A 24,109-nucleotide genomic window follows, 5' to 3' on the forward strand; every position below is an offset into this window, starting at 1 on the left:
GACAAGGTCCACAGCAAGTTCACAGTCACAGTGAAATCCTTTTCAACCGGAACGTTTAACTTCTCTGGGATAGGTGGCAGTATTTTCACATCCGGATGAAAAGCGTGTCCAAAGTAAACTGCCTGCTACTCAGGCCCAGAAGCTAAGATATGCATATTATTAGATTTGGATAGAAAACACTCTGACGTTTCTAAAACTGTTTGAATCAACTTATTTGGCAGGCAAAACCCCGAGGACAAACAATTCAGAATATTTTTTGTTTGAGGTCACTCTTTTCAATGTGTGTTTTCATTGGAAATCCAGATTTCTAAAGGACTTTCTTGCAGTTCATATCGCTTCCACTGGATGTCAACAGTCTTTAGAAATTGGTTGAGGTTTTTCCTTTGAGAAATTAAGAAGTAGCACTGTTCAGAACGAGGCACGAGGGAAGTGTACTCTTTGTTAGAGGTGCATGACCTGAAAAGCACTCTCCACTTTGTTTTCCTCCGGCGTTGAACACAGTGAATCCCGTCTTAAATTTTATCGATTATTTACGTCAAAAAATACATAAAGTTGTATTAGGAAAGAAGTTTGGACAAAGCTTACAGGTAACTTATGAGAAATTTTGTAGTCATGTTGCGCGAGTTGGAATTAATCAAACAAAAGGACCATTTGTGATGTTTATGGGACACATTGGAGTGCCAACAGAAGAAGCTTGTCAAAGGTAAGGCATGAATTATATCTTTATTTCTGCGTTTTGTGTAGCGCCTGGAGGGTGCTTGTCCTCAGATAATAGAATCTTTTGCTTTCGCTGTAAAGCCTTTTTGAAATCTGACACGTTGGCTGAATTCACAACAAGTGTAGCTTTAATTTGGTGTCTTGCATGTGTGATTTCATGAAAGTGAAATTTTTATTGTAATTTATTTGAATTTGGCGCTCTGCATTATCACTGGATGTTGGCCAGGTGGGATGCTAGCAAGGTTAAACAAGTTTTGGGCCTAGAGCAGCTTTGCTCACCCACATCTGTCCAGGGTGACTTAAATGGAGGCTATAGAGTGAGTAAGGCTAGGGTAACTGTATGTGACTAACATCACGGGCTGTGCTGATGAATTACTGTAAGTAAACCAGCAGTAACTGTAAGTGACATATTAGTTGTGCTGATGACTAGTGACTTACTCGAAGTAAAAGTGAGTGCCTCATTTCAGAAACTGTGTACAGTCGTGGCCAAAAGTTGTGAATGACACAAATATGAATTTTCAAAGTCTGCTGACTCAGTTTGTATGATAGCAATTTGCATACACTTCAGAATGTTATGAAGAGTGATCAGATGAATTGCAAAGTCCCTCTTTGCCATGCAAATTAACTGAATCCCCTGAAAACATTTCCACTGCATTTCAGCCCTGACACAAAAGGACCTGCTGACATCACTCTGTCATGCTGATTGAGTTCAAATAACAGACTGGAAGCTTCAAAGGTAGGGTGTGTACGTAACTGTGTGTGCATAACTGTGTGTGTGTAACTGTGTGTGTGTAACTGTGTGTGTATGTGTGTGTGTGTGTAACTGCGTGTGTAACTGTAACTGTGTGTGCGTGTGTGTGTAACTGTAACTGTGTGTGCGTGTGTGTGTATGTGTAATTGTGTGTGTATGTGTGTGTGTAACTATGTTTGTGTGTGTGTGTGTAACTGAGTGTGTGTGTAACTGTGTGTGTGTGTGTGTGTAACTGTGTTCGTGTAACTGTGTGTGTGTAACTGTGTGTGTGTGTGTGTGTGTGTGTGTGTGTGTGTGTGTGTGTGTGTGTGTAACTGAGTGCGTGTGTAACTGTGTGTGTGTGTAACTATGTTTGTGTGTGTGTGTGTAACTGAGTGTGTGTGTAACTGTGTGTGTAACTGTGTTCGTGTGTGTGTGTGTAACTGTGTGTGTAACTGTGTTCGTGTGTGTGTGTGTAAGTGTCTGCGTGTAACTGTGTGTGTGTAACTGTGTAACTGTGTGTGTAACTGTGTGTGTGTGTGTGTGTGTGTGTGTGTGTGTGTGTGTGTGTGTGTGTGTGTGTGTGTGTGTGTGTAACTGTGTGTGTGTGTAACTGTGTGTGTGTGTGTGTGTGTGTGTGTGTGTGTGTGTGTGTGTGTGTGTGTAACTGTGTGTGTGTGTAACTGTGTGTGTGTGTGTGTGTGTGTGTGTGTGTGTGTGTGTGTGTGTGTGTGTGTGTGTGTGTGTGTGTGTGTGTGTGTGTGTGTGTGTGTGTGTGTGTGTGTGTGTGTGTGTGTGTAACTGTGTGTGTGTGTGTAACTGTGTGTGTGTGTGTGTGTGTGTGTGTGTGTGTGTGTGTGTGTGTAACTGTGTGTGTGTGTATGTGTGTGTATGTGTGTGTGTGCGTGTGTGTGTAACTGAGTGTGTGTGTAACTGTGTGTGTGTGTAACTGTGTGTGTGTGTACAACCGTGTGTGTGTGTGTGTGTGTAACAGTGTGTGTGTAACTGTGTGTGTAACTGTGTTCGTGTGTGTGTAAGTGTGTGCGTGTAACTGTGTGTGTGTAACTGTGTGTGTGTGTGTGTGTGTGTGTGTGTGTGTGTGTGTAACTGTGTGTGTGTGTAACTGTGTGTGTGTGTGTGCAACTGTGTGTGTGTGTGTGTAACTGTGTGTGTGTGTGTGTGTGTGTGTGTGTGTGTGTGTGTGTGTGTGTGTGTGTGTGTGTGTGCGTGTGTGTGTGTAACTGTGTGTGTGTGCGTGTGTAACTGTGTGTGTGTGCGTGTGTAACTGTGTGTGTGTGTGTAACTGTGTGTGTGTGTCTGTGGTGCGTAACTGTGTGTGTGTGTGTGTAACTGTGTGTGTGCGCGTGTAACTGTGATTAACTGTGTGCGTGTAACTGTGCATGTGTGTGTAACTGTGTGTGTGACTGTGTGTGTGTGACTGTGTGTGCATGTGTGTGTGTAACTGTGTGTGTGCGTGTGTGTGTAACTGTGTGTGCGCGTGTGTGTGTGTGTAACTGTGTGTGTGTGCGTGTGTAACTGTGTGTGCGTGTGCGTAACTGTGTGTGTGTAACTGTGTGTGTGTGTGCGTAATTGTGTGTGTGTAACTGTGTGTGTGTGTAACTGTGTGTGTGTGTAACTGTGTGTGTGTGCATGTGCGTAACTATGTGTGCATGTGTGTAACTGTGTGTATAGTTGTGCGTGTAACTGTAACTGTGTGTGCATGTGTGTAACTGTGTGTGTATAATTGTGCGTGTAACTGTAACTGTGCGTGCGGGTAACTGTGTGTGTAACTAACTGTGTGTGTAACTAACTGTGTGTGTGTGTAACTGTGTGTGTGTGTGTGTAACTGCTTGTGTGCGTGTGTAACTGTGGGTGTGTGTGTGCGTGTGTGTGTAACCATGTGTGTGTGTGGGTGTGTGTGTAACTGCTTGTGTGTGTGTGTAACTGTGGGTGTGTGTGTGCGTGCGTAACTGTGTGTGTGTGTGTGCGTAACTGTGTGTGTATGTGTGTGTAACTGTGTGTGTGTGTCTGTGTGGGTGTAACTGCTTGTGTGTGTGTGTGTAACTGTGTGTGCGTGTGTGTGTCTGTGGTGCGTAACTGTGTGTGTGTGTGTGTAACTGTGTGTGTGCGTGTAACTGTGATTAACTGTGTGCGTGTAACTGTGCATGTGTGTGTAACTGTGTGTGTGACTGTGTGTGTGTGGTGACTGTGTGTGCATGTGTGTGTGTAACTGTGTGTGTGCGTGTGTAACTGTGTGTGTGTGCGTGTGTAACTGTGTGTGCGTGTGCGTAACTGTGTGTGCGTAACTGTGTGTGCGTGTGCGTAACTGTGTGTGTGTGTGTGTGTGTGTGTAACTGTGTGTGTGTGTGTAACTGTGTGTGTGTGCATGTGCGTAACTATGTGTGCATGTGTGTAACTGTGTGTGCATAATTGTGCATGTAACTGTAACTGTGTGTGCGGGTAACTGTGTGTGTAACTAACTGTGTGTGTAACTGTGTGTGTGTGTGTGTAACTGTGTGTGTGTGTGTGTGTGTGTGTGTGTGTGTGTGTGTGTGTGTGTGTGTAACTGTGGGTGTGTGTGTGCGTGTGTAACTGTGTGTGTGTGTGTGTGTGTGTGTGTGTAACCATGTGTGTGTGTGGGTGTGTGTGTAACTGCTTGTGTGTGTGTGTAACTGTGGGTGTGTGTGTGCGTGTGTAACTGTGTGTGTGTGTGTGTGTGTGTAACTGTGTGTGTGTGTGTGTGTGTGTAACTGTGTGTGTGTGCGTGTGTAACTGTGTGTGTGTGTGTGTGTGTGGTGTAACTGCTGTGTGTGTGTGTGTGTGTGTGTGTGTGTGTGTGTGTAACTGTGTGTGCGTGTGTGTGTCTGTGGTGCGTAACTGTGTGTGTGTGTGTGAAACGGTGTGTGTGTGTGTGTGTGTGTGTGTGAGAAACTGTGTGTGTGTGTGTGTGTGTGTAACTGCATAACTGTGTGTGTGTGTGTGTACGTGTGTGTGTGTAACTGTGTGTGTGTGTAACTGAGTAACTGTGTGTGTGTGTGTGTGTGTGTGTGTAACTGTGTGTGTAACTGTGTCTGTGTGTGTGTGTAACTGTGTTTGTGTGTAACTGTGTGTGTATAATTGTGCGTGTAACTGTAACTGTGTGTGCATGTGTGTGTGTGTAACTGTGTGTGTGCGTGTAACTGTGATTAACTGTGTGCGTGTAACTGTGCATGTGTGTGTAACTGTGTGTGTGACTGTGTGTGTGTGACTGTGTGTGCATGTGTGTGTGTAACTGTGTGTGTGCATGTGTAACTGTGTGTGTGTGTGTGTGTGACTGTGTGTGCGTGTGCGTAACTGTGTGTGTGTGTGTGTAACTGTGTGTGTGTAACTGTGTGTGTGTGTAACTGTGGTGTGTAACTGTGTGTGTGTGTGTGTGTGTAACTGTGTGTGTGTGTAACTGTGTGTGTGTGTGTGTAACTGTGTGTGTGTGTAACTGTGTGTGTGTGTGTGCGTACTGTGTGTGTGTGTAACTGTGTGTGTGTGCATGTAACTGTGTGTGTGTGTGTGTAACTGTGTGTATAGTTGTGCGTGTAACTGTAACTGTGTAACTGTGCATGTGTGTAACTGTGTGTGTATAATTGTGTGTGTAACTGTAACTGTGTGTGTGTGTGTAACTGTGTGTGTAACTGTGCTGTGTGTGTAACTGTGTGTGTGTGTGTGTAACTGTGTGTGTGTGTGTGTAACTGTGTGTGTGTGTGTGTGTGTGTGTGTGTGTGTGTGTAACTGTGTGTGTGTGTGTGTGTGACTGTGTGTGTGTGTGTGTGTGTGTGTGTGTGTGTAACTGTGTATGTGTGTGTGTGTGTGTGTGTGTAACTGTGTGTGTGTGTGTGTGTGTGTGTAACTGTGTGTGTGTGTGTGTGTGTAACTGTGTGTGTGTGTGTGTGTGTGTGTGTACTGTGTGTGTGTGTGTGTGTGTAACTGTGTGTGTGTGTGTGTGTAACTGTGTGTGTAACTGTGTGTGTGTGTAACTGTGTGTGTGTAACTGTGTGTGTGTGTGTAACTGTGTGTGTGTGTGTGTGTGTGTGTGTGTGTGTGTGTGTGTGTGTGTGTGTAACTGTGTGTGTGTGTGTGTGTCTGTGGTGCGTAACTGTGTGTGTGTGTGTGTGTGTGTGTGTGTGTGTGTGTGTGTGTGTGTGTGTGTGTGTGTGTGTGTGTGTGTGTGTGTAACTGTGTCTGTGTGTGTGTAACTGTGTGTGTGTGTGTGTGTGTGTGTGTGTGTGTAACTGTGTGTGTGTGTGAAACTGTGTGTGTGTGTGTGTAACTGCGTAACTGTGTGTGTGTGTGTGTGTGTGTAGCTGTGTGTGTGTGTGTGTGTGTGTGTGTGTAACTGTGTTTGTGTGTAACTGTGTGTGTATAATTGTGCGTGTAACTGTAACTGTGTGTGCATGTGTGTGTGTGTAACTGTGTGTGTAACTGTAACTGTGTGTGCAATTGTGTGTGTGTGTGTGTGTGTGTGTGTGTGTGTGTGTGTGTGTGTGTGTGACTGTGTGTACTGTGTGTGTGTAACTGTGTGTGTGTAACTGTGTGTGTGTGTGTAACTGTGTGTGTGTGTGTGTGTGTGTGTGTGTGTGTGTGTGTGTGTGTGTGTGTGTGTGTGTGTGTGTGTGTGTGTGTGTGTGTGTGTGTGTGTGTGTGTAACTGTGTGTGTGTGTGTGTAACTGTGTGTGTGTGTGTGTGTAACTGTGTGTGTGTGTGTAACTGTGTGTGTGTGTAACTGTGTATGTGTGTGTGTGTAACTGTGTATGTGTGTGTAACTGTGTGTGTGTGTAACTGTGTGTGTGTGTGTGTAACTGTGTGTGTGTGTGTGTGTAACTGTGTGTGTGTGTGTGTGTGTGTGTAACTGTGTGTGTGTGTGTAACTGTGTGTGTGTGTGTGTAACTGTGTGTGTGTGTAACTGTGTGTGTGTGTGTGTGTGTGTAACTGTGTGTGTGTGTGTGTAACTGTGTATGTGTGTGTGTGTGTGTGTAACTGTGTGTGTGTGTGTGTGTGTGTAACTGTGTGTGTGTGTGTGTGTGTAACTGTGTGTGTGTGTGTGTGTGTGTAACTGTGTGTGTGTGTGTGTGTAACTGTGTGTGTGTGTGTGTGTGTGTGTGTGTGTAACTGTGTGTGTGTAACTGTGTGTGTGTGTAACTGTGTGTGTGTGTGTGTAACTGTGTGTGTGTGTGTGTAACTGTGTGTGTGTGTGTGTGTGTGTAACTGTGTGTGTGTGTGTGTAACTGTGTGTGTGTGTAACTGTGTGTGTGTGTGTAACTGTGTGTGTGTGTGTGTGTGTGTGTGTGTGTGTGTAACTGTGTGTGTGTGTGTGTGTGTGTGTAACTGTGTGTGTGTGTGTGTGTAACTGTGTGTGTGTGTGTAACTGTGTGTGTGTGTTGTGTAACTGTGTATGTGTGTGTGTGTGTGTGTGTGTGTGTGTGTGTGTAACTGTGTGTGTGTAACTGTGTATTGTGTGTGTGTGTAACTGTGTGTGTGTGTGTGTGTAACTGTGTGTGTGTGTGTGTGTGTGTAACTGTGTGTGTGTGTGTGTGTAACTGTGTGTGTGTGTAACTGTGTGTGTGTGTGTGTGTGTGTAACTGTGTGTGTGTGTGTGTGTGTGTAACTGTGTGTGTGTGTAACTGTGTGTAACTGTGTGTGTGTAACTGTGTGTGTGTGTGTAACTGTGTGTGTGTGTGTGTGTGTAACTGTGTGTGTGTGTGTGTGTGTGTGTGTAACTGTGTGTGTGTGTGTGTAACTGTGTGTGTGTGTGTGTGTAACTGTGTGTGTGTGTGTGTGTAACTGTGTGTGTGTGTGTAACTGTGTGTGTGTGTGTGTAACTGTGTGTGTGTGTGTGTGTGTGTGTGTGTGTGTGTGTGTGTGTAACTGTGTGTGTGTGTGTGTAACTGTGTGTGTGTGTGTGTGTAACTGTGTGTGTGTAACTGTGTGTGTGTGTAACTGTGTGTGTGTGTAACTGTGTGTGTAACTGTGTGTGTGTGTAACTGTGTGTGTGTGTGTGTGTAACTGTGTATGTGTGTGTGTGTGTGTAACTGTGTGTGTGTGTGTGTAACTGTGTGTGTGTGTGTGTGTGTGTGTGTGTGTGTAACTGTGTGTGTGTGTGTGTGTAACTGTGTGTGTGTGTGTGTAACTGTGTTTGTGTGTGTGTGTGTGTAACTGTGTGTGTGTGTGTGTGTGTGTGTAACTGTGTGTGTGTGTGTGTGTGTAACTGTGTGTGTGTGTGTGTGTGTGTAACTGTGTGTGTGTGTGTGTGTAACTGTGTGTGTGTAACTGTGTGTGTGTGTAACTGTGTGTGTGTGTGTGTGTGTAACTGTGTGTGTGTGTAACTGTGTGTGTGTGTAACTGTGTGTGTGTGTGTGTGTGTGTGTGTGTGTGTAACTGTGACTGTGTGTGTGTGTGTGTAACTGTGTGTGTGTGTGTGTGTGTGTGTGTGTAACTGTGTGTGTGTGTGTGTGTGTGTAACTGTGTGTGTGTGTGTGTGTGTAACTGTGTGTGTGTGTGTGTGTAACTGTGTGTGTGTGTGTAACTGTGTGTGTGTGTGTGTGTGTGTGTGTGTGTGTAACTGTGTGTGTAACTGTGTGTGTGTGTGTGTGTGTGTGTGTGTAACTGTGTGTGTGTGTGTGTAACTGTGTGTGTGTGTGTGTGTGTAACTGTGTGTGTGTGTAACTGTGTGTGTATGTGTGTGTGTGTAACTGTGTGTGTAACTGTAACTGTGTGTGTGTGTGCAATTGTGTGTGTGTGTGTGTGTAACTATGTGTGTGTGTGTGTGTGTGTGTCTGTGGTGCCACTGTGTGTGTGTGTGTAACTTTGTGTGTGTGTGTGTAACTGTGTATGTGTGTGTAACTGTGTATGTGTGTGTAACTGTGTATGTGTGTGTAACTGTGTATGTGTGTGTGTAACTGTGTGTGTGTGTGTGTAACTGTGTGTGTGTGTGTGTAACTGTGTGTGTGTGTAACTGTGTGTAACTGTGTGTGTGAACTGTGTGTGTATGTGTGTGTGTGTAACTGTGTGTGTGTGTGTGAGTGTGTGTAACTGTGTGTGTGTGTGACTGTGTGTGTGTGACTGTGTGTGTGACTGTGTGTGTGTAACTGTGTGTGTGACTGTGTGCGTAACTGTGTGTGTGTAACTGTGTGTGTGTGCGTGTAACTGTGTGCGTGTAACTGTGCACGTGTCACTGTGCGCTTGTCACTGTGCGTGCGTGTAACTGTGCGTGCGTGTAACTGTGCGTGTGTGTAACTGTGTGCGTGTAACTGTGCATGTGTGTGTAACTGTGTGTGTGTGTGTGTGCATGGGTGTGTAACTGTGCATGTGTGTGTAACTGTGTGTGTGTGTATGTGTAACTGTGTGTGTGACTGTGTGATTGTGTGTGCTTAACTGCGTGTGCGTGTGTGTGTGCGTGTAACTGTGCATGTGTGTGTAACTGTGTGTATGTGAGTGTGTGTAACTGTGTGTGTGACTGTGTGTGTGTGACTGTGTGTGTGTGACTGTGTGTGTAACTGTGTGTGCGTAACTGTGTGTGTGTGTGTGTAACTGTGTGTGTGTAACTGTGTGTGTGTGTAACTGTGTGTGTGTGTGTGTAACTGTGTGTGTGTAACTGCGTGTGTGTGTGCGCGTGTAACTGTGTGTGTGACTGTGTGTGTGTAACTGTGTGTGTGACTGTGTGTGCGCGTGTAACTGTGTGTGCGTAACTGTGTGTGTTTAACTGTGTGTGTGTGTGTGTGTGTAACTGCTTGTGTGTGTGTGTAACTGTGTGTGTGTGTGTGTGTGCGTCTGTAACTGTGTGTGTGTGTGTGTGCGCGTGTGTGTCTGTGGTGCGTAACTGTGTGTGTGTGAAACTGTGTGTTTGTGTGAAACTGTGTGTGTGTGTGTGTAACTGTGTCTGTGTGTGAAACTGTGTGTGCGCGTGTGTGTGTAACTGTGTGTGTGTGCGTGTGTAACTGTGTGTGTGTGTGCGTAATTGTGTGTGTGTAACTGAGTGTGTGTAACTGTGTGTGTGTGTAACTGTGTGTGTGTGTGTGTGTGTGTGTGTGTGTAACTGTGTGTGTGTGTGTAACTGTGTATGTGTGTGTGTGTGTAACTGTGTCTGTGTGTGTGTGTGTGTGTGTGTGTGTAACTGTGTGTGTGTGTAACTGTGTGTGTGTGTGTGTGTGTGTGTGTGTGTGTGTGTGTGTAACTGTGTGTGTGTGTGTGTGTAACTGTGTGTGTGTGTGTGTAACTGTGTGTGTGTGTGTGTGTGTGTGTGTGTGTGTGTGTGTGTGTGTGTGTAACTGTGTGTGTGTGTGTGTGTGTGTGTGTTTGTGTGTGTGTGTGTAACTGTGTGTGTGTGTGTGTGTGTGTAACTGTGTTTGTGTGTGTGTGTGTAACTGTGTGTGTGTGTGTGTGTGTGTGTAACTGTGTGTGTGTGTGTGTGTGTGTGTGTGTGTGTGTGTGTGTGTGTGTGTGTGTGTGTGTGTGTGTAACTGTGTGTGTGTGTAACTGTGTGTGTGTGTAACTGTGTGTGTGTGTAACTGTGTGTGTGTGTGTGTGTGTGTGTGTGTGTGTGTGTGTGTGTGTGTGTGTGTAACTGTGTGTGTGTGTGTGTAACTGTGTGTGTGTGTGTGTGTGTGTGTGTGTGTGTACTGTGTGTGTGTGTGTGTGTGTGTGTGTGTGTGTGTGTGTGTGTGTGTGTGTGTGTGTGTGTGTGTGTGTGTGTGTGTGTGTGTAACGTGTGTAACTGTGTGTGTGTGTGTGTGTGTGTGTGTGTAACTGCGTAACTGTGTGTGTGTGTGTGTGTGTGTGTGTGTGTGTGTGTGTGTGTGTGTGTGTAACTGTGTCTGTGTGTGTGTGTGTGTAACTGTGTTTGTGTGTAACTGTGTGTGTATAATTGTGTGTGTAACTGTGTGTGTAACTGTAACTGTGTGTGTGTGTGTGTGTGTGTGTGTGTGTAACTATGTGTGTGTGTGTGTGTGTGTGTGTGTGCCACTGTGTCTGTGTGTGTAACTTTGTGTATGTGTGTGTAACTGTGTGTATGTGTGTGTAACTGTGCGTGCGTGTAACTGTGCGTGCGTGTAACTGTGTGTGTGTGTGTGTGTGTGTGTGTGTGTAACTGTGTGTGTGTAACTGTGTGTGTGACTGTGATTGTGTGTGCTTAACTGTGTGTGTATGTGTGCGTGTAACTGTGCATGTGTGTGTAACTGTGTGTGTGTGTGAGTGTGTGTGTGTGTGTGTGTGTGTGTGTGTGTGTGTAACTGTGTGTGTGACTGTGTGTGTGTAACTGTGTGTGTGACTGTGTGTGTAACTGTGTGTGTGTAACTGTGTGTGTGTGTGTGTAAGTGTGTGAGTGTGTAACTGTGTATACTGTGTGTGAGTGTGTAACTGTGTGTGTAACTGTGTGTGTAACTGTGTGTGTGTAACTGTGTGTGTGTAACTGTGTATGTGTGTGTAACTGTGTGTGTGTGTGTGTGCATGGGTGTGTAACTGTGCATGTGTGTGTAACTGTGTGTGTGTGTATGTGTAACTGTGTGTGTGACTGTGTGATTGTGTGTGCTGTAACTGCGTGTGCGTGTGTGTGCGTGTAACTGTGCATGTGTGTGTAACTGTGTGTATGTGAGTGTGTGTAACTGTGTGTGTGACTGTGTGTGTGTAACTGTGTGTGTGTAACTGTGTGTGTAACTGTGTGTGTGTAACTGTGTGTGTGTGTGTGTGTAACTGTGTGTGTGTAACTGTGTGTGTGTAACTGTATGTGTGTGTGTGTAACTGTGTGTGTGTGTGTGTAACTGTGTGTGTGTGTGTGTAACTGTGTGTGTGACTGTGTGTGTGTAACTGTGTGTGTGAACTGTGTGTGCGCGTAACTGTGTGTGTTTAACTGTGTGTGTTTAACTGTGTGTGTGTGTGTGTGTGTGTGTGTGTCTAACTGTGTGTGTGTGTGTCTGTAACTGTGTGTGTGCGCGTGTGTGTCTGTGGTGCGTAACTGTGTGTGTGTGAAACTGTGTGTTTGTGTGAAACTGTGTGTGTGTGTGTGTAACTGTGTCTGTGTGTGAAACTGTGTGTGTGTGTGTGTGTGTGTGTGTGTGTAACTACGTAACTGTGTGTGTGTGTGTGTGTGTGTGTGTGTGTGTAACTGTGTGTGTGTGTGTAACTGTGTGTGTGTGTAACTGCGTAACTGTGTGTGTGTGTGTGTAACTGTGTCTGTGTGTGTGTAACTGTGTTTGTGTGTAACTGTGTGTGTATAATTGTGCGTGTAACTGTGTGTGCATGTGTGTGTGTGTAACTGTGTGTGTAACTGTAACTGTGTGTGTGTGCAATTGTGTGTGTGTGTGTGTGTGTACTATGTGTGTGTGTGTGTGTGTGTGTGTGTGTGTGTCTGTGGTGCCACTGCGTCTGTGTGTGTAACTGTGTCTGTGTGTGTAACTTTGTGTATGTGTGTGTAACTGTGTGTATGTGTGTGTAACTGTGTGCGTGTAACTGTGTGCACGTGTCACTGTGCGTGTGTAACTGTGCGTGTGTGTGTGTAACTGTGCATGTGTGTGTAACTGTGTGTGTGTAACTGTGTGTGTGTGTAACTGTGTGTGTGACTGTGATTGTGTGTGCGTGTAACTGTGCATGTGTGTGTAACTGTGTGTGTGACTGTGTGTGTGTGTGTGTAACTGTGTGTGTGTGTGTGTAACTGTGTGTGTGTGTGTGTGTAACTGTGTGTGTGTGTGCGTGTAACTGTGTGCGTGTAACTGTGCGTGCGTGTAACTGTGCGTGCGTGTAACTGTGCGTGCGTGTAACTGTGCGTGCGTGTAACTGTGTGTGTGTGTGTGTGTGTGTGTGTAACTGTGCATGTGTGTGTAACTGTGTGTGTGTGTATGTGTAACTGTGTGTGTGACTGTGTGATTGTGTGTGCTTAACTGCGTGTGCGTGTGTGTGTAACTGTGCATGTGTGTGTAACTGTGTGTGTGAGTGTGTGTAACTGTGTGTGTGACTGTGTGTGTGTGTAACTGTGTGTTTGACTGTGTGTGTGTGACTGTGTGTGTAACTGTGTGTGCGTAACTGTGTGTGTTTAACTGTGTGTGTGTGTGTGTGTAACTGTGTGTGTGTGTGTAACTGTGTGTGTGTGTGTGTGTGCAACTGTGCATGTGTGTGTAACTGTGTGTGTGTGTAACTGTGTGTGTGACTGTGATTGTGTGTGCTTAACTGTGTGTGTATGTGCGCGTGTAACTGTGCATGTGTGTGTAACTGTGTGTGTGTGAGTGTGTGTAACGGTGTGTGTGTGAGTGTGTGTAACTGTGTGTGTGTGTGTGTAACTGTGTGTGTGACTGTGTGCGTAACTGTGTGTGTGTAACTGTGTGTGTGTGCGTGTAACTGTGTGTGTGTAACTGTGCGTGCGTGTAACTGTGCGTGCGTGTAACTGTGCGTGCGTGTAACTGTGCGTGCGTGTAACTGTGCATGTGTGTGTAACTGTGTGTGTGTGTATGTGTAACTGTGTGTGTGACTGTGTGATTGTGTGTGCGTAACTGCGTGTGCGTAACTGTGTGTGCGTGTGCGTAACTGTGTGTGCGTGTGCGTAACTGTGTGTGTCCGTAACTGTGTGTGTGTGTGTATGCGTGTAACTATGTGTGTGTGTGTGTGTCTGTGGTGCGTAACTGTGTGTGTGTTTGTGTAACTGTGTGTAACTGTGTGTGCGTGTTTGTGTAACTGTGTGTGTGTAACTGTGTGTGTGTGCAACTGTGCGCGTGTAACTGTGTGTGTGTGTGTGTGTGCGCGTGTAACTGTGTGTCACTTTGTGCATGTGTGTAACTGTGTGTAACTGTGTGTGTGTGTAACTGTGTGTGTGTGTAACTGTGTGTGCGTAACTGTGTGTGTGTGTGTGTAATTGTGCGTGTGTGTGCAACCGTGTGTGCAACCGTGTGTGTGTGTAACTGTGTGTGTGAGTGTGTGTAACTATGTGTGTGTGTGTGTGTGTGTGTAACTGTGTGTGTGTGTGTGTGTGTAACTGTGTGTGTGTGTGTGTGTGTGTGTAACTGTGTGTGTGTGTAAGTGTGTGTGTGTGTAAGTGTGTGTGTGTGTAAGTGTGTGTGTAACTGCGTAACTGTGTGTGTAACTGTGTGTGTGTGCGTGTGTGTGCGTGTGTGTAACTGTGTGTGTGTGTGTAAGTGTGTGTGTGTGTGTGTAAAACTGTGTGTGTGTGTATAACTGCGTGTGTGTGTGTGTAACTGCGTGTGTGTGTGTGGGCGTGTAACTGCGTGTGTGTGTGGGCGTGTAATTGTGTGTGTGTGTGTAACTGCGTGTGTGTAACTGCGTGTGTGTAACTGCGTGCGTAACTGTGCGCCTGCGTGCGTAACTATGCGCCCGCGTGCGTAACTGTGCGCCTGCGTGCGTAACTGTGCGCCCGCGTGCGTAACTGTGCGCGTAACTGTGTGTGCGTAACTGTGTGTGCGTGTGCGTAACTGTGTGTACGTGTGCGTAACTGTGTGTGCGTGTGCGTAACTGTGTGTGCGTGTGCGTAACTGTGTGTGCGTGTGCGTAACTGTGTGTGTCCGTAACTGTGTGTGTGTGTGTGTGTGTGCGTGTAACTATGTGTGTGTGTGTCTGTGGTGCGTAACTGTGTGTGCGTGTTTGTGTAACTGTGTGTAACTGTGTGTGTAGCTGTGTGTGCGTGTTTGTGTAACTGTGTGTGTAACTGTGTGTGTGTAACTGTGTGTGTGTAACTGTGTGTGTGTAACTGTATGCGTGTAACTGTGTGCGTGTAACTGTGCGTGTGTAACTGTGCGCGTGTAACTGTGCGCGTGTAACTGTGCGCGTGTAACTGTGCGCGTGTAACTGTGTGTGTGCACATGTAACTGTGTGTGTGTGCGCGTGTAACTGTGTGCCACTGTGTGCATGTGTGTAACTGTGCGTGTGTGTGTGTGTAACAGTGTGTGCGTAACTGTGTGTGCGTGTGTAACTGTGTGTGCGTGTGTGTGTGTAATTGTGCGTGTGTGTGCAACCGTGTGTGTGTGTGTGTAACTGTGTGTGTGAGTGTGTGTAAGTGTGTGTGTAACTGTGTATGTGTGTGTGTGTGTGTAACTGTGTATGTGTGTGTGTGTGTTACTGTGTATGTGTGTGTGTAACTATATGTGTTTGTGTTACTGTGTATGTAACTATATGTGCGTGTGTAACTGTGTGTGTGTGTTTGTAACTATGTGTGTGTAACTGTGTGTGTTTGTAACCATGTTTGCGTGTGTGTAACTGTGTGTGTGTGTGTGTAACTGTGTGTGTGTGTGTGTATGTGTGCGTGTGCGTGTGTGTGTGTGGGGTTGTGTGGGTGTGGGGTTGTGTGGGTGTGGGGTTGTGTGGGTGTGTGTAACTGTCTATGTAGTGGTTGTGCTGATGACTTGTGGCTTACTCTAAGCAGAAGTGAGAGCCTCATCTCAGAAACTGAAGACATATGAGAAATGAGGGAGTCTTTATTGAGCAGGGTTATTTGCCATTCCGTTTCGTAAGCATTCAGTGAATCATTTACCGTTTTTAATACTGATAAACCAAGGGGGATGGCAGTGTGTGTGTGTGTGTGCGTGTAACTGTCTGTGTGTGCAACTGTCTGTGTGTGTACGCATGTGGGTAACTCTGTGTGTGTGTGTGTGTGCGTGCAAATGTGCGTGTGTGCATGACTGTGATTGTGTATGTGTAACTATGTGCGTGTGTGTAACTGTGCGTATGTGTGTAACTGTGTGTGTGTGCGTAACTGTATGTGTGTGCGTAACTGTGCGTGTGTGGGTGTAACTGTGTGTGTGTGTGTGTGTTTAACTGCGTGTGTGTGTGTAACTGTGTGTATGTAGTGGTTGTGCTGATGACTTGTGGCTTACTCTAAGCAGAAGTGAGAGCCTCATCTCAGAAACTGAAGACATATGAGAAATGAGGGAGTCTTTATTGAGCAGGGTTATTTGCCATTTCGTTTCGTAAGCATTCAGGGAATCATTTACCGTTTTTAATACTGATAAACCCAGGGGGATGGCAATGTAGCTGCCACACACACAATTTGCCCATACTAGATGCAGTAAGGGAACTGTCGGGTTGATTACATTTCTGTGCAGTGAGAGAGACAAAACTAACGTTGCATTTCCAATGTCAATGGTTTCATATAACTTAGCATACGCAAGGCGTGGTATGCTCAAGTGGCATGAAATCAGACCACAATGAGTACTATGGTCAAGATTTTATGACTGTTGAATCTTTTCCTCATGGCTCTAACAGTTACCGAATACAGTTACAGACTAGTGTTCCATCACAAGGAGAGGCCCTTTCCTGAGTGTAGGTTTGACTTGGAAATAACAGGCCCTATCCTGAGGCAAGATTTCTGTGTATGATGACATTCCTTGCTGCGGTTGACGTCAGAGACCATTGCAACGCTCACTACCGAGTTCCAAACTGCCTCGAAGCAACGTCAGCACAAGAACTGTCAGTTGGGAGCTTCATGAAATGGGTTTCCATGGCCAAGCAGGCGCACACAAGCTTAAGATCGCCAAGCGTCGGCTGGAGTGGTGTAAAGCTCGCCGCCATTGGACACTGGAGCAATAGAAATGCGTTCTCTGGAGTGATTCATCACCATTCGGCAGTCCAACGGATAAATCTGGATTTGGTGGATGCCAGGAGAACACTACCTGCCCGAAATGTGTAGTGCCAACTGTAAAGTTTGGTGGAGGAGGAATAATGGTCTGGGGCTGTTTTTCATGGTTTGGGCTAGTCCCCTTAGTTCCATTGAAGGGATATCGTAATGCTAAAGCATACAATGACATTCAATGGTTTGTCGAGATCGGTGTGGAAGAACATGACTGGCCTGCACAGAGCCCTGAACTCAAACCTATCGAACACCTTTGAGATGAATTGGAACGCCGACTGCGAGCCAGGCCTAATCGCCCAATATCCGTGCCCAACCTCACTAATGCTCGTGGCTGAATGGAAGCAAGTCCCCGCAGTCATTTTCCAACATCAAGTGGAAAGCACAGAAGAGTGGAGGCTGTTATGGCCACAAAGGGGGACCAACTCCATATTAATGCTCATGATTTTGAAATGAGCTGTTACAGGGGCCAGTTTCAAAATGGGCATAACCACTCTGCTCAGGACCTGTTATTGCACACATGAGGGGGGCTCACCTCTGTCATTGTCTCCCCCAAACCTATGCTCCTGCCACCCTGTGTGGTTTCCTTTGAGATGCACCACTAAACAAGTTCACCTCTTAGGCCACTTGATGGTTAGTGTAAGGGTAACATTAAGGCACCTGTTTGGGGGGGTTCACACTCACCTCTTGGGCCCCTGGACGCTGATCATGCCCATGTCTTCAGAGTAGTCAGTCAGCTGGCAGTTGAGACCCTCATCCTGGAGAACAGTCTTGATGTGGTTCCAGTTGTGTTCTGCTACACCTCCACCGATGGCCAGGTAGTATGCATCACCTGGTAGAGGGCGAGATTCCAGACAGAAAGAATGAGACATAGGTGTTTACTCATCTATACAAAAAGTGAGAAAGGTGAGTACCCACATACAGACAGTGCAGGCGCACACACACACACACACACACACACACACACACACACACACACACACACACACACACACACACACACACACACACACACACACACACACACACACACACACATTAGTGGATATGGAGTCACATTTCCACATTGGAGGGCATTGATCAGGCAAACCACCCGTCAGAGAAGCTCTCAGACTTCAATGTGTTTTCCCTTCCACTTTCATACGAGTCCCCGAATGACTTCAATTTTGCTTCAGAAGTTGACTTTGTGAGCAAGCTGCTTGTTTACAAAGCAGGAGAAATCATTCATGAGCACTTTGCACTGATAATATTTTCCTGTGTTGCATTTCCTGTGTACATGAGATGTTCCATCCATTCAGTGCCTTTTGATCAGTGCAACTTGATCAAAAATAACTTTACATTTCACATTCTGTAAGAGAGAGCACATGTTAGGCTTCATAAAAACACACATTTTCCCCATCTCAAGAGATAAAAAAAGTATATTTAGTACCAGCCAAAAGTTAAGGCCCACCTACTTATTCAAGGGTTTTTCTTTATTTGTACTGTGTTCTACATTGTAGAATAATAGTGAAGACATCAAAACTACGAAATAACTCATATTGGAATCATGTAGTAACCAAAAAAAAGTGTTAAATCAATATAGATTTTAGATTCTACAAAGTAGCCACCCTTTGCCTTGATGACAGCTTTGCACACTCTTGGCATTCTCTCAACCAGCTTCATAAGGTAGTCACCTGGAATGCATTTCAATTAACAGGTGTGCCTTGTTAAAAGTTAATTTCTGGAATTTCTGGTGGCAGCATCATGCTGTGGGGATGTTTTTCAGTGCCAGGGACTAGGAGACTAGTCAGGATCGAGGGAAAGATGAACGGCGCAAAGAACAGAGAGATCCTTGATGAAAACCTCCTCCAGAGCGCTCAGGACCGCAGACTGGGGCGAAGGTTTACCTTCCAACAGGACCCCGACCCTATGCCCACAGCCAAGATAACGCAGGAGTGGCTTCAGGACAAGCCTCTGAATGTCCTTGAGTGGCCCAGCCAAACCCTAGATTGAACCCCATCGAACATCACTCAAATAAAATGTAATTTTCAAAACATTTCTAGCCTGTTTATCTATGGGTAACAGGGTTGACATGTAATGCTCAGTTTTCCACCACAAAAAAAACCCAGAAAATTACCATAAAGACCAGCTCACCTGCTTTTTCATAATGATTGAACTATTAGATGTTCAACGTTGATTTTGAAATGGAATAGTTTCACCATATTAAAATGAGAGTTCCGTTCACTTATCAGGGTTGACCCTAAATCACATGAAATGTATAATACATATCCAGAGGTGACCGTCAAAGCAACAAAATAACTAGGGCTTTACAATGATGGTGAAAACCTGGGAGATATTTTAGGGTTAAGTGGGTAAAAAGTCACAGAAGTTGCACGGAGGAACATGTCAAAACACTGAATTTAGGCAATTTAGCAAGTCTTTAGTCATACTACATATCAGATTTCTTGAATTCTCAACGTGGTCTATTTTATTCATACATTTTCATTCAATGTCCGACTTAAAATTCAATATTGGTGCACAATTTCTACTTAAAATATCAAAAAGGAACACAAAGGGCACTCTTTTCGTGGAACGAACCACACAACATTGCAGATTCGGGAAAGAGGTTAGGCAAGGCAATACTTCAAGGTAGCAAAAAGCAAGAAGGTCTGTACTCATCGATTCCCGGTGAAAAAGTCTCTACATTTATTCCACACTTCATGGTGATCACACCCCCAACCCCTCCTACAAAAGTGTCTCTACAATGTACTTCAACGTAGACATTTAGCCATTCAGCAGATGCTCTCATGCAGAGCAACTTACAGTTCGTGCATTCATCTTTAGATAGCTAGATGGGACAACCACATACTGTATCATAGCTACATTATTGAGGAAAAATGTACTAATCAGCAAAGTCGGTGCTAGTAAGGTGGAAAGGTCAACTGAGAGTGTAAGTTCCAAAGGTTTTATTTTGTATTTTTATTAATTTTAGACACAGTGTGGGGGAGGGGAGAAGAGGAGGTGCCGTGTGATTATTTAAGATAGTCGGAAGATGGGCAGGGACTCTGCTGTCCTAGGTTCAGGGGGAAGCCAGTTCCACCATTTGGGCGCCAGGACAGAGAAGAGCTTTGACTGGGCAGTATGTCATTTTAGCAAGTAGTACGCAAGACAGATTTTGGGCCACGGCGTCTCTGACCACTGCTATTTCCAAGCGATCTACTGTAGCACCGCCGTGCTACTTAAAATATTCTACAAGGGCTTCACTACAGAGAACGTCCACTCTAAAAGGTTCAGTCACAAGATGTGAATAGGTCCTGTGAGGTTCAGTTGGTGAGAGAGTAGCACTGGCAATGCCAACGTCGTGGGTTCCATTTCCGCTGGGATCACATACACACATACTCTGCTAAGTGGTATATATTTCCTGAGGTTAAGTCACAGGTGGTAAGTAAGTCACAGATGATGATTAATGATACATGCGCAATGTCCCTGTCGAATACATAATAAATGAATATTGAAATGAACGAAATCCCCATCCCACTCTCCTCTTTACCGTTGGCCTCTGGAGCAAGGGGCAGGTTGGCAGCGCCAGCCTCGAGCCGGCTGACTGTGAGATCAGCCTCAGATCCTCCTCTCTTGTTCAGCATACAGGTGTACACAGTAGAGCCTGCAACACAAGGATCCAGCTGTCAACCAAACCAGCACATTGGAGGACACACACATACAGCAGAAGGGAGGTGTGATGAGTACTGTGAAGCATTTTGTGACAAATGTTTGCTCGAATAAGGGCTATGTACACATGTCATCGATTGACTGATTAGTAGGACCTGACCATTGTCACCAACCAATAACATTATTTAATGTATAGCCATTTTTCCTAGTCAGGAGAAGTTCCAAGGCCCTATGGATGAAGAATATCCTCGTGTAGACACGGGGTCATGGCTAGGCCATGTGGTGGCATGAAGGTTAGCTAAGACCTCTCACTATGACTAAGTGAGATCAAAGCCAAAATGTTCCAATGTTCACATGCAGCATGGGCCAGAGGATGTGTGTGGGGACAGATGGATTGGACTGTACCTCAAAACTCATCTGTAATTTAAACAGTCCTGCATCTCCTCTTCTGCCTCACTGGGTACTGCTGGGCTACATTATTCAGGGGCCAGCAGTGTGGGTGGGTGTGTGTGTGTGTGCACACATTTTTGTGAATGCAAACATTGTGGTAGTCATGCACGAAGACTCACCTGGGATTTTGTTGACATCTGCGGAAAATAGCCAATCGGCAGCCTTCTTAGCATCTGGCCCGGTGAGGTAAAACTTTCCAAAGTAGGACATGTTAAACACCGAGACTCCATGTCTGCACGTCAGACACTCATTTTTTATCTGAAAAACAAATACACATCCCTGTAAGGACTGAAATTTCAGCTGAAAAATCTATCAAATGAATTCATGAAGCAACATTTGGTCACTAAGTGCTTCACAGAAGCCCAACCAAGACCGCAAAAAGCAACTGCCAGCACAGTGGCAAGGGGGGGACTAGAAGGAATAAACCTTGAAAGGAACCAGATTCAGAGGGGGGTCCCATCCTCTGGTTGTACCGGGTAGAAGTTGAGAGTACCAACAGATGCTTACCACGTGGTGATGTGGAGGGTAGTCAAACGTGTACTCCTTGCCAAGCAGCTCGTTGTATTTGTAGTTCTGGTTCTTGCTAATATCATAAGCCCCGTACCAATCATAGTCCAGAACCTACAACCACAAACATTAGGTCAATGGACAGAAAATTTACTTTATCTCCTCTCTGTACGAACCACCTGACCCGATGTTATCAGATGCTATGAACTTGCTTTCAAATCCTTTCAAGAACAACAATTCATTATCATCCATTGTGACAGGTGTCCCCTGGAACCGTTTCTAGGGCTTAGGTGCATTGCCCAAGGGCACAACAGCAGGAGACAGATGAAGGATTTCAGACCAGCAACCGCTCAGATGCGTGTTTCTTACTGGAGCAGCGCCATCCTGGTTGAACCATCCTGGTCTCTCCCAACCATGTCTCTCCTGGAACACGCAGCCCTGCTCCGTCAAAACCTAGAGAAACAGTGACACAATCTATTAGCATTGCAATTAGCCTTCACACACTAATAACACATACAGAAGGGGTAAACCAGACACGTCACAGGGGCTACAACATTTTCTCACCACCAAGTATGGTAGTCAGAGTAGGAAGTAGGATGGAGGAGGAAGGAGGATGGAGCTCGGTGCAACTAGGCCGACAAAGCAAATTCTATCGGATAAACATCGGATCTCAATACATTTTGTCAGTTCCCAAAACGACAATATGTTACGAACACTACATTTTAGAGACTTGACGCTTTGCCAAAGTTATAAAAAATTGGCCACGTGTCTGAGACATATGTGGCAGGGTCTACAGACAATCGCGGACTACAAAGGGAAAACCAGCCACGTCGCGGACACCGACGTCTACAAACATAGAATGTGGGGAATGGTCAGAGGCGATCTAAAGAACACCAATGTCATATGGTGTGTTATTTTGTGATGTCATTAAAAACGTTAAAGGAAATACTGTAACTTGGAAAGTATACACACTACATATACAAAGTTTCCAGCCAAACCTTTGCACATGAAATATGAAAAATGATTAAAGTGTTTTTGTTAAGAGAGGGCATGATTTTGAGTCACCTTCCGGACAATCACTGGTACAGCTGAATAGCTGTCATAAGTAAAGTATCTAGAAAAGTTAATTTAAGTGTGACCATTTTACTACTCATTTCAAACCATTGTATTCCGCTACTCTCATCACCCCCACTGGGAACCATCGACACGGCTGGCTAGCCTATCTTCAAAAAAGCATCTTCAAGAGTGAATGGAAGTAGAATAAACTATTTCTGTTCAGGACTACACAACAAGTCACAGGATACCGGATGACTGCAGAGGAGAAAAACAGAGAAACCCCTTTTGAACAATAAGAGCCTTACAAGCGTGCCGCGAAAAAGCCCAACCCCCTTTCCAAGGCGGCCGGTTCGGAGAGATACACAGTAAACCAAGGCATTTTCACGTAAATACATTCATGTTTTCTTACTCCAAGCAGGCGGTGGTTCGTGTGCAAAGTATAAGTGAGAGTAGTTTCTAAAATGTACTAACATTAAGGGTCCCTCTATGTCTTTTATAACAAGCAGCCATATTGTTGTCATTTCACTAGGGACCTGTTTAATGTATTAAGTGTGTATGTTTATCCTGTGTTAACATTTAGTTGGCTAGAAAATGAATAATTAAACCAATTTATGTAGTACTGAATCATAAGTAAGGTTTGCGTTTTTTGCAGATGCAAGGAGGTTACAACTGTTCAGAATGATGATACGATACACGGTTATGATTAATGAGTTGACTGTTTATAGATGTAATAAGTAAAAGACCTTTCGAGTTTAATTTGGGATATGGTACCTCTAAACAACTGCTCTCGTGGTGCCCCAATTCCTAATTAGTTAATTGTTATATGATTAACTTAAGTTGGGTAACAATCAACATAGTTAGACATAGTTAGTTAGGTAGTCAAATTAATTTTAAAGTAAAGTGACGACATATTGGAGCCACGTGCAAGGAATCGAAAACAAAATTGGGCCCCACTGTTGAATTCAGTCTACATGAATTGTGTGGCATAATAAAATTATACACCAATGAGCAGTGGGCAAGATTGTCGTTGAGTGTGTGTTTGCTTTCAACCCAGATAGCAGGGAAAGATTGACTCCGGTGTTGTATACCTGACAAAGGGTCAGAGTGTGTAGGGTGAATTATTACATTTCCAAAACTAGGACATAAGGGCCAGCCGATTCAGGACATTTGAGAAAATATATTTGGTTGATCAATGCAAAGTATTATCTCTCCATCTCTCGAGCGAGAATAGACGTGGCAAATATTTCTTCATGTTACCTCGAATTCCGGTAACATTGCAAGCAAGAAAAGCCGATTGGGTTGAACGTGAGACGTCGTTAGTGAACCCCCGTTCCCGGACCCTTTTTTGTGCTTGAAGTGAACATTCTTGTACAAGAACGGCCAACTTTGCATTAGAGGCTAACAAAGAGAGAAGCCATTCTCCTTTATTTACAGCGGAAACCCCACCTTGGGAGATGGAATCCTGTGTGAGATCAGCTTTCAAGGGTAACTGACCCCTTGTGGTGAAGAATCTGCAGCAATCTGCAGCAATTCAAAAGATGTTTCAAGCTGTCAGGCATTCCCTTGGCAGTGTACAAGCGTTACCATTCCGCTATGTCTCCCTGTCATGGCTTTTGCGCCATCAGTACAGACACCAACACATCTTCACCACCAAGGTCCATCTGATGTCACAAAGCTGTCCAGTACTTTAAAAATATCCTCTCATGTCCTGGTTTCCAGTAGTTTGCAGAAGAGGATGTCTTCCTTAATTGACCCCGCATAAACGTAACGGACACATACCAGGAGCTGTGCCAGGCGCGCCACATCTGTTGACTCATCCAGCTGTAACGCATAGAATTCACTGGCTTGTATGCAAAGCAGTAATTGTTTCAAAACATCCCTTGCCATGTCACCGATGCGTCGTGAAACAGTGTTGTTTGATGAAGACAATGTCTGTATTGTTTTTTTGGCCTTTTCCCCAAGCATTGTCCCAGACATATCCATGGCAGCAGGAAGTATTACATCCTCCACAATAGTTTGGGGCTTGCTTGTCCTAGACACTCGGTAGCTCACCACATAAGATGCGTCTAGCCCCTTCTTATTAATGGTATCTGTTGCTTTTATACATGTCTTACTACTCGAAAGTCTTCTTTATTCTCGCTCACTTATTTTTCAAAATTATCATGTTTTGTTTTCTAAATTTCTGGCCTAGAGTAACGTTTAAATGTTAATTATTTGACTAGGCTACCTGTATTTGACATTGTGTTGTTATTTCGCTGAACACTAGATGGTTTTATTTTATTTTCGGCAGTGAAATGAGGCTACTCAGGACAGATAACCTCACCCAAATGTATAGCCCCATTGGAAAATATAAATGTACACATTTCTAGTTGGCGAACCCCCGACACCCAGTTTGGGAATACCTGCTCTAGAAG

The 24,109-nt window shown here is 44.9% G+C and overlaps 1 protein-coding gene across 1 annotated transcript in view; it reads right to left on the reverse strand.

Annotated features, from left to right (window-relative positions):
• sardh (sarcosine dehydrogenase) overlaps positions 1-24,109 on the reverse strand; it is a 108,659-nt gene that overhangs the window by 23,896 nt on the left and 60,654 nt on the right. The window contains exons 13-17 of the mRNA XM_064942086.1: positions 21,009-21,092; positions 20,640-20,753; positions 20,252-20,390; positions 19,564-19,677; positions 16,719-16,866 (exon numbers count right to left, since the gene is read on the reverse strand). Coding sequence (XP_064798158.1) covers positions 16,719-16,866; positions 19,564-19,677; positions 20,252-20,390; positions 20,640-20,753; positions 21,009-21,092 — 599 coding nt within the window. The remainder of the gene's footprint in view (positions 1-16,718; positions 16,867-19,563; positions 19,678-20,251; positions 20,391-20,639; positions 20,754-21,008; positions 21,093-24,109) is intronic.

This window comes from Oncorhynchus masou, chromosome 28, assembly GCF_036934945.1.
Source record: "Oncorhynchus masou masou isolate Uvic2021 chromosome 28, UVic_Omas_1.1, whole genome shotgun sequence".
Taxonomy (NCBI): domain Eukaryota; kingdom Metazoa; phylum Chordata; class Actinopteri; order Salmoniformes; family Salmonidae; genus Oncorhynchus; species Oncorhynchus masou.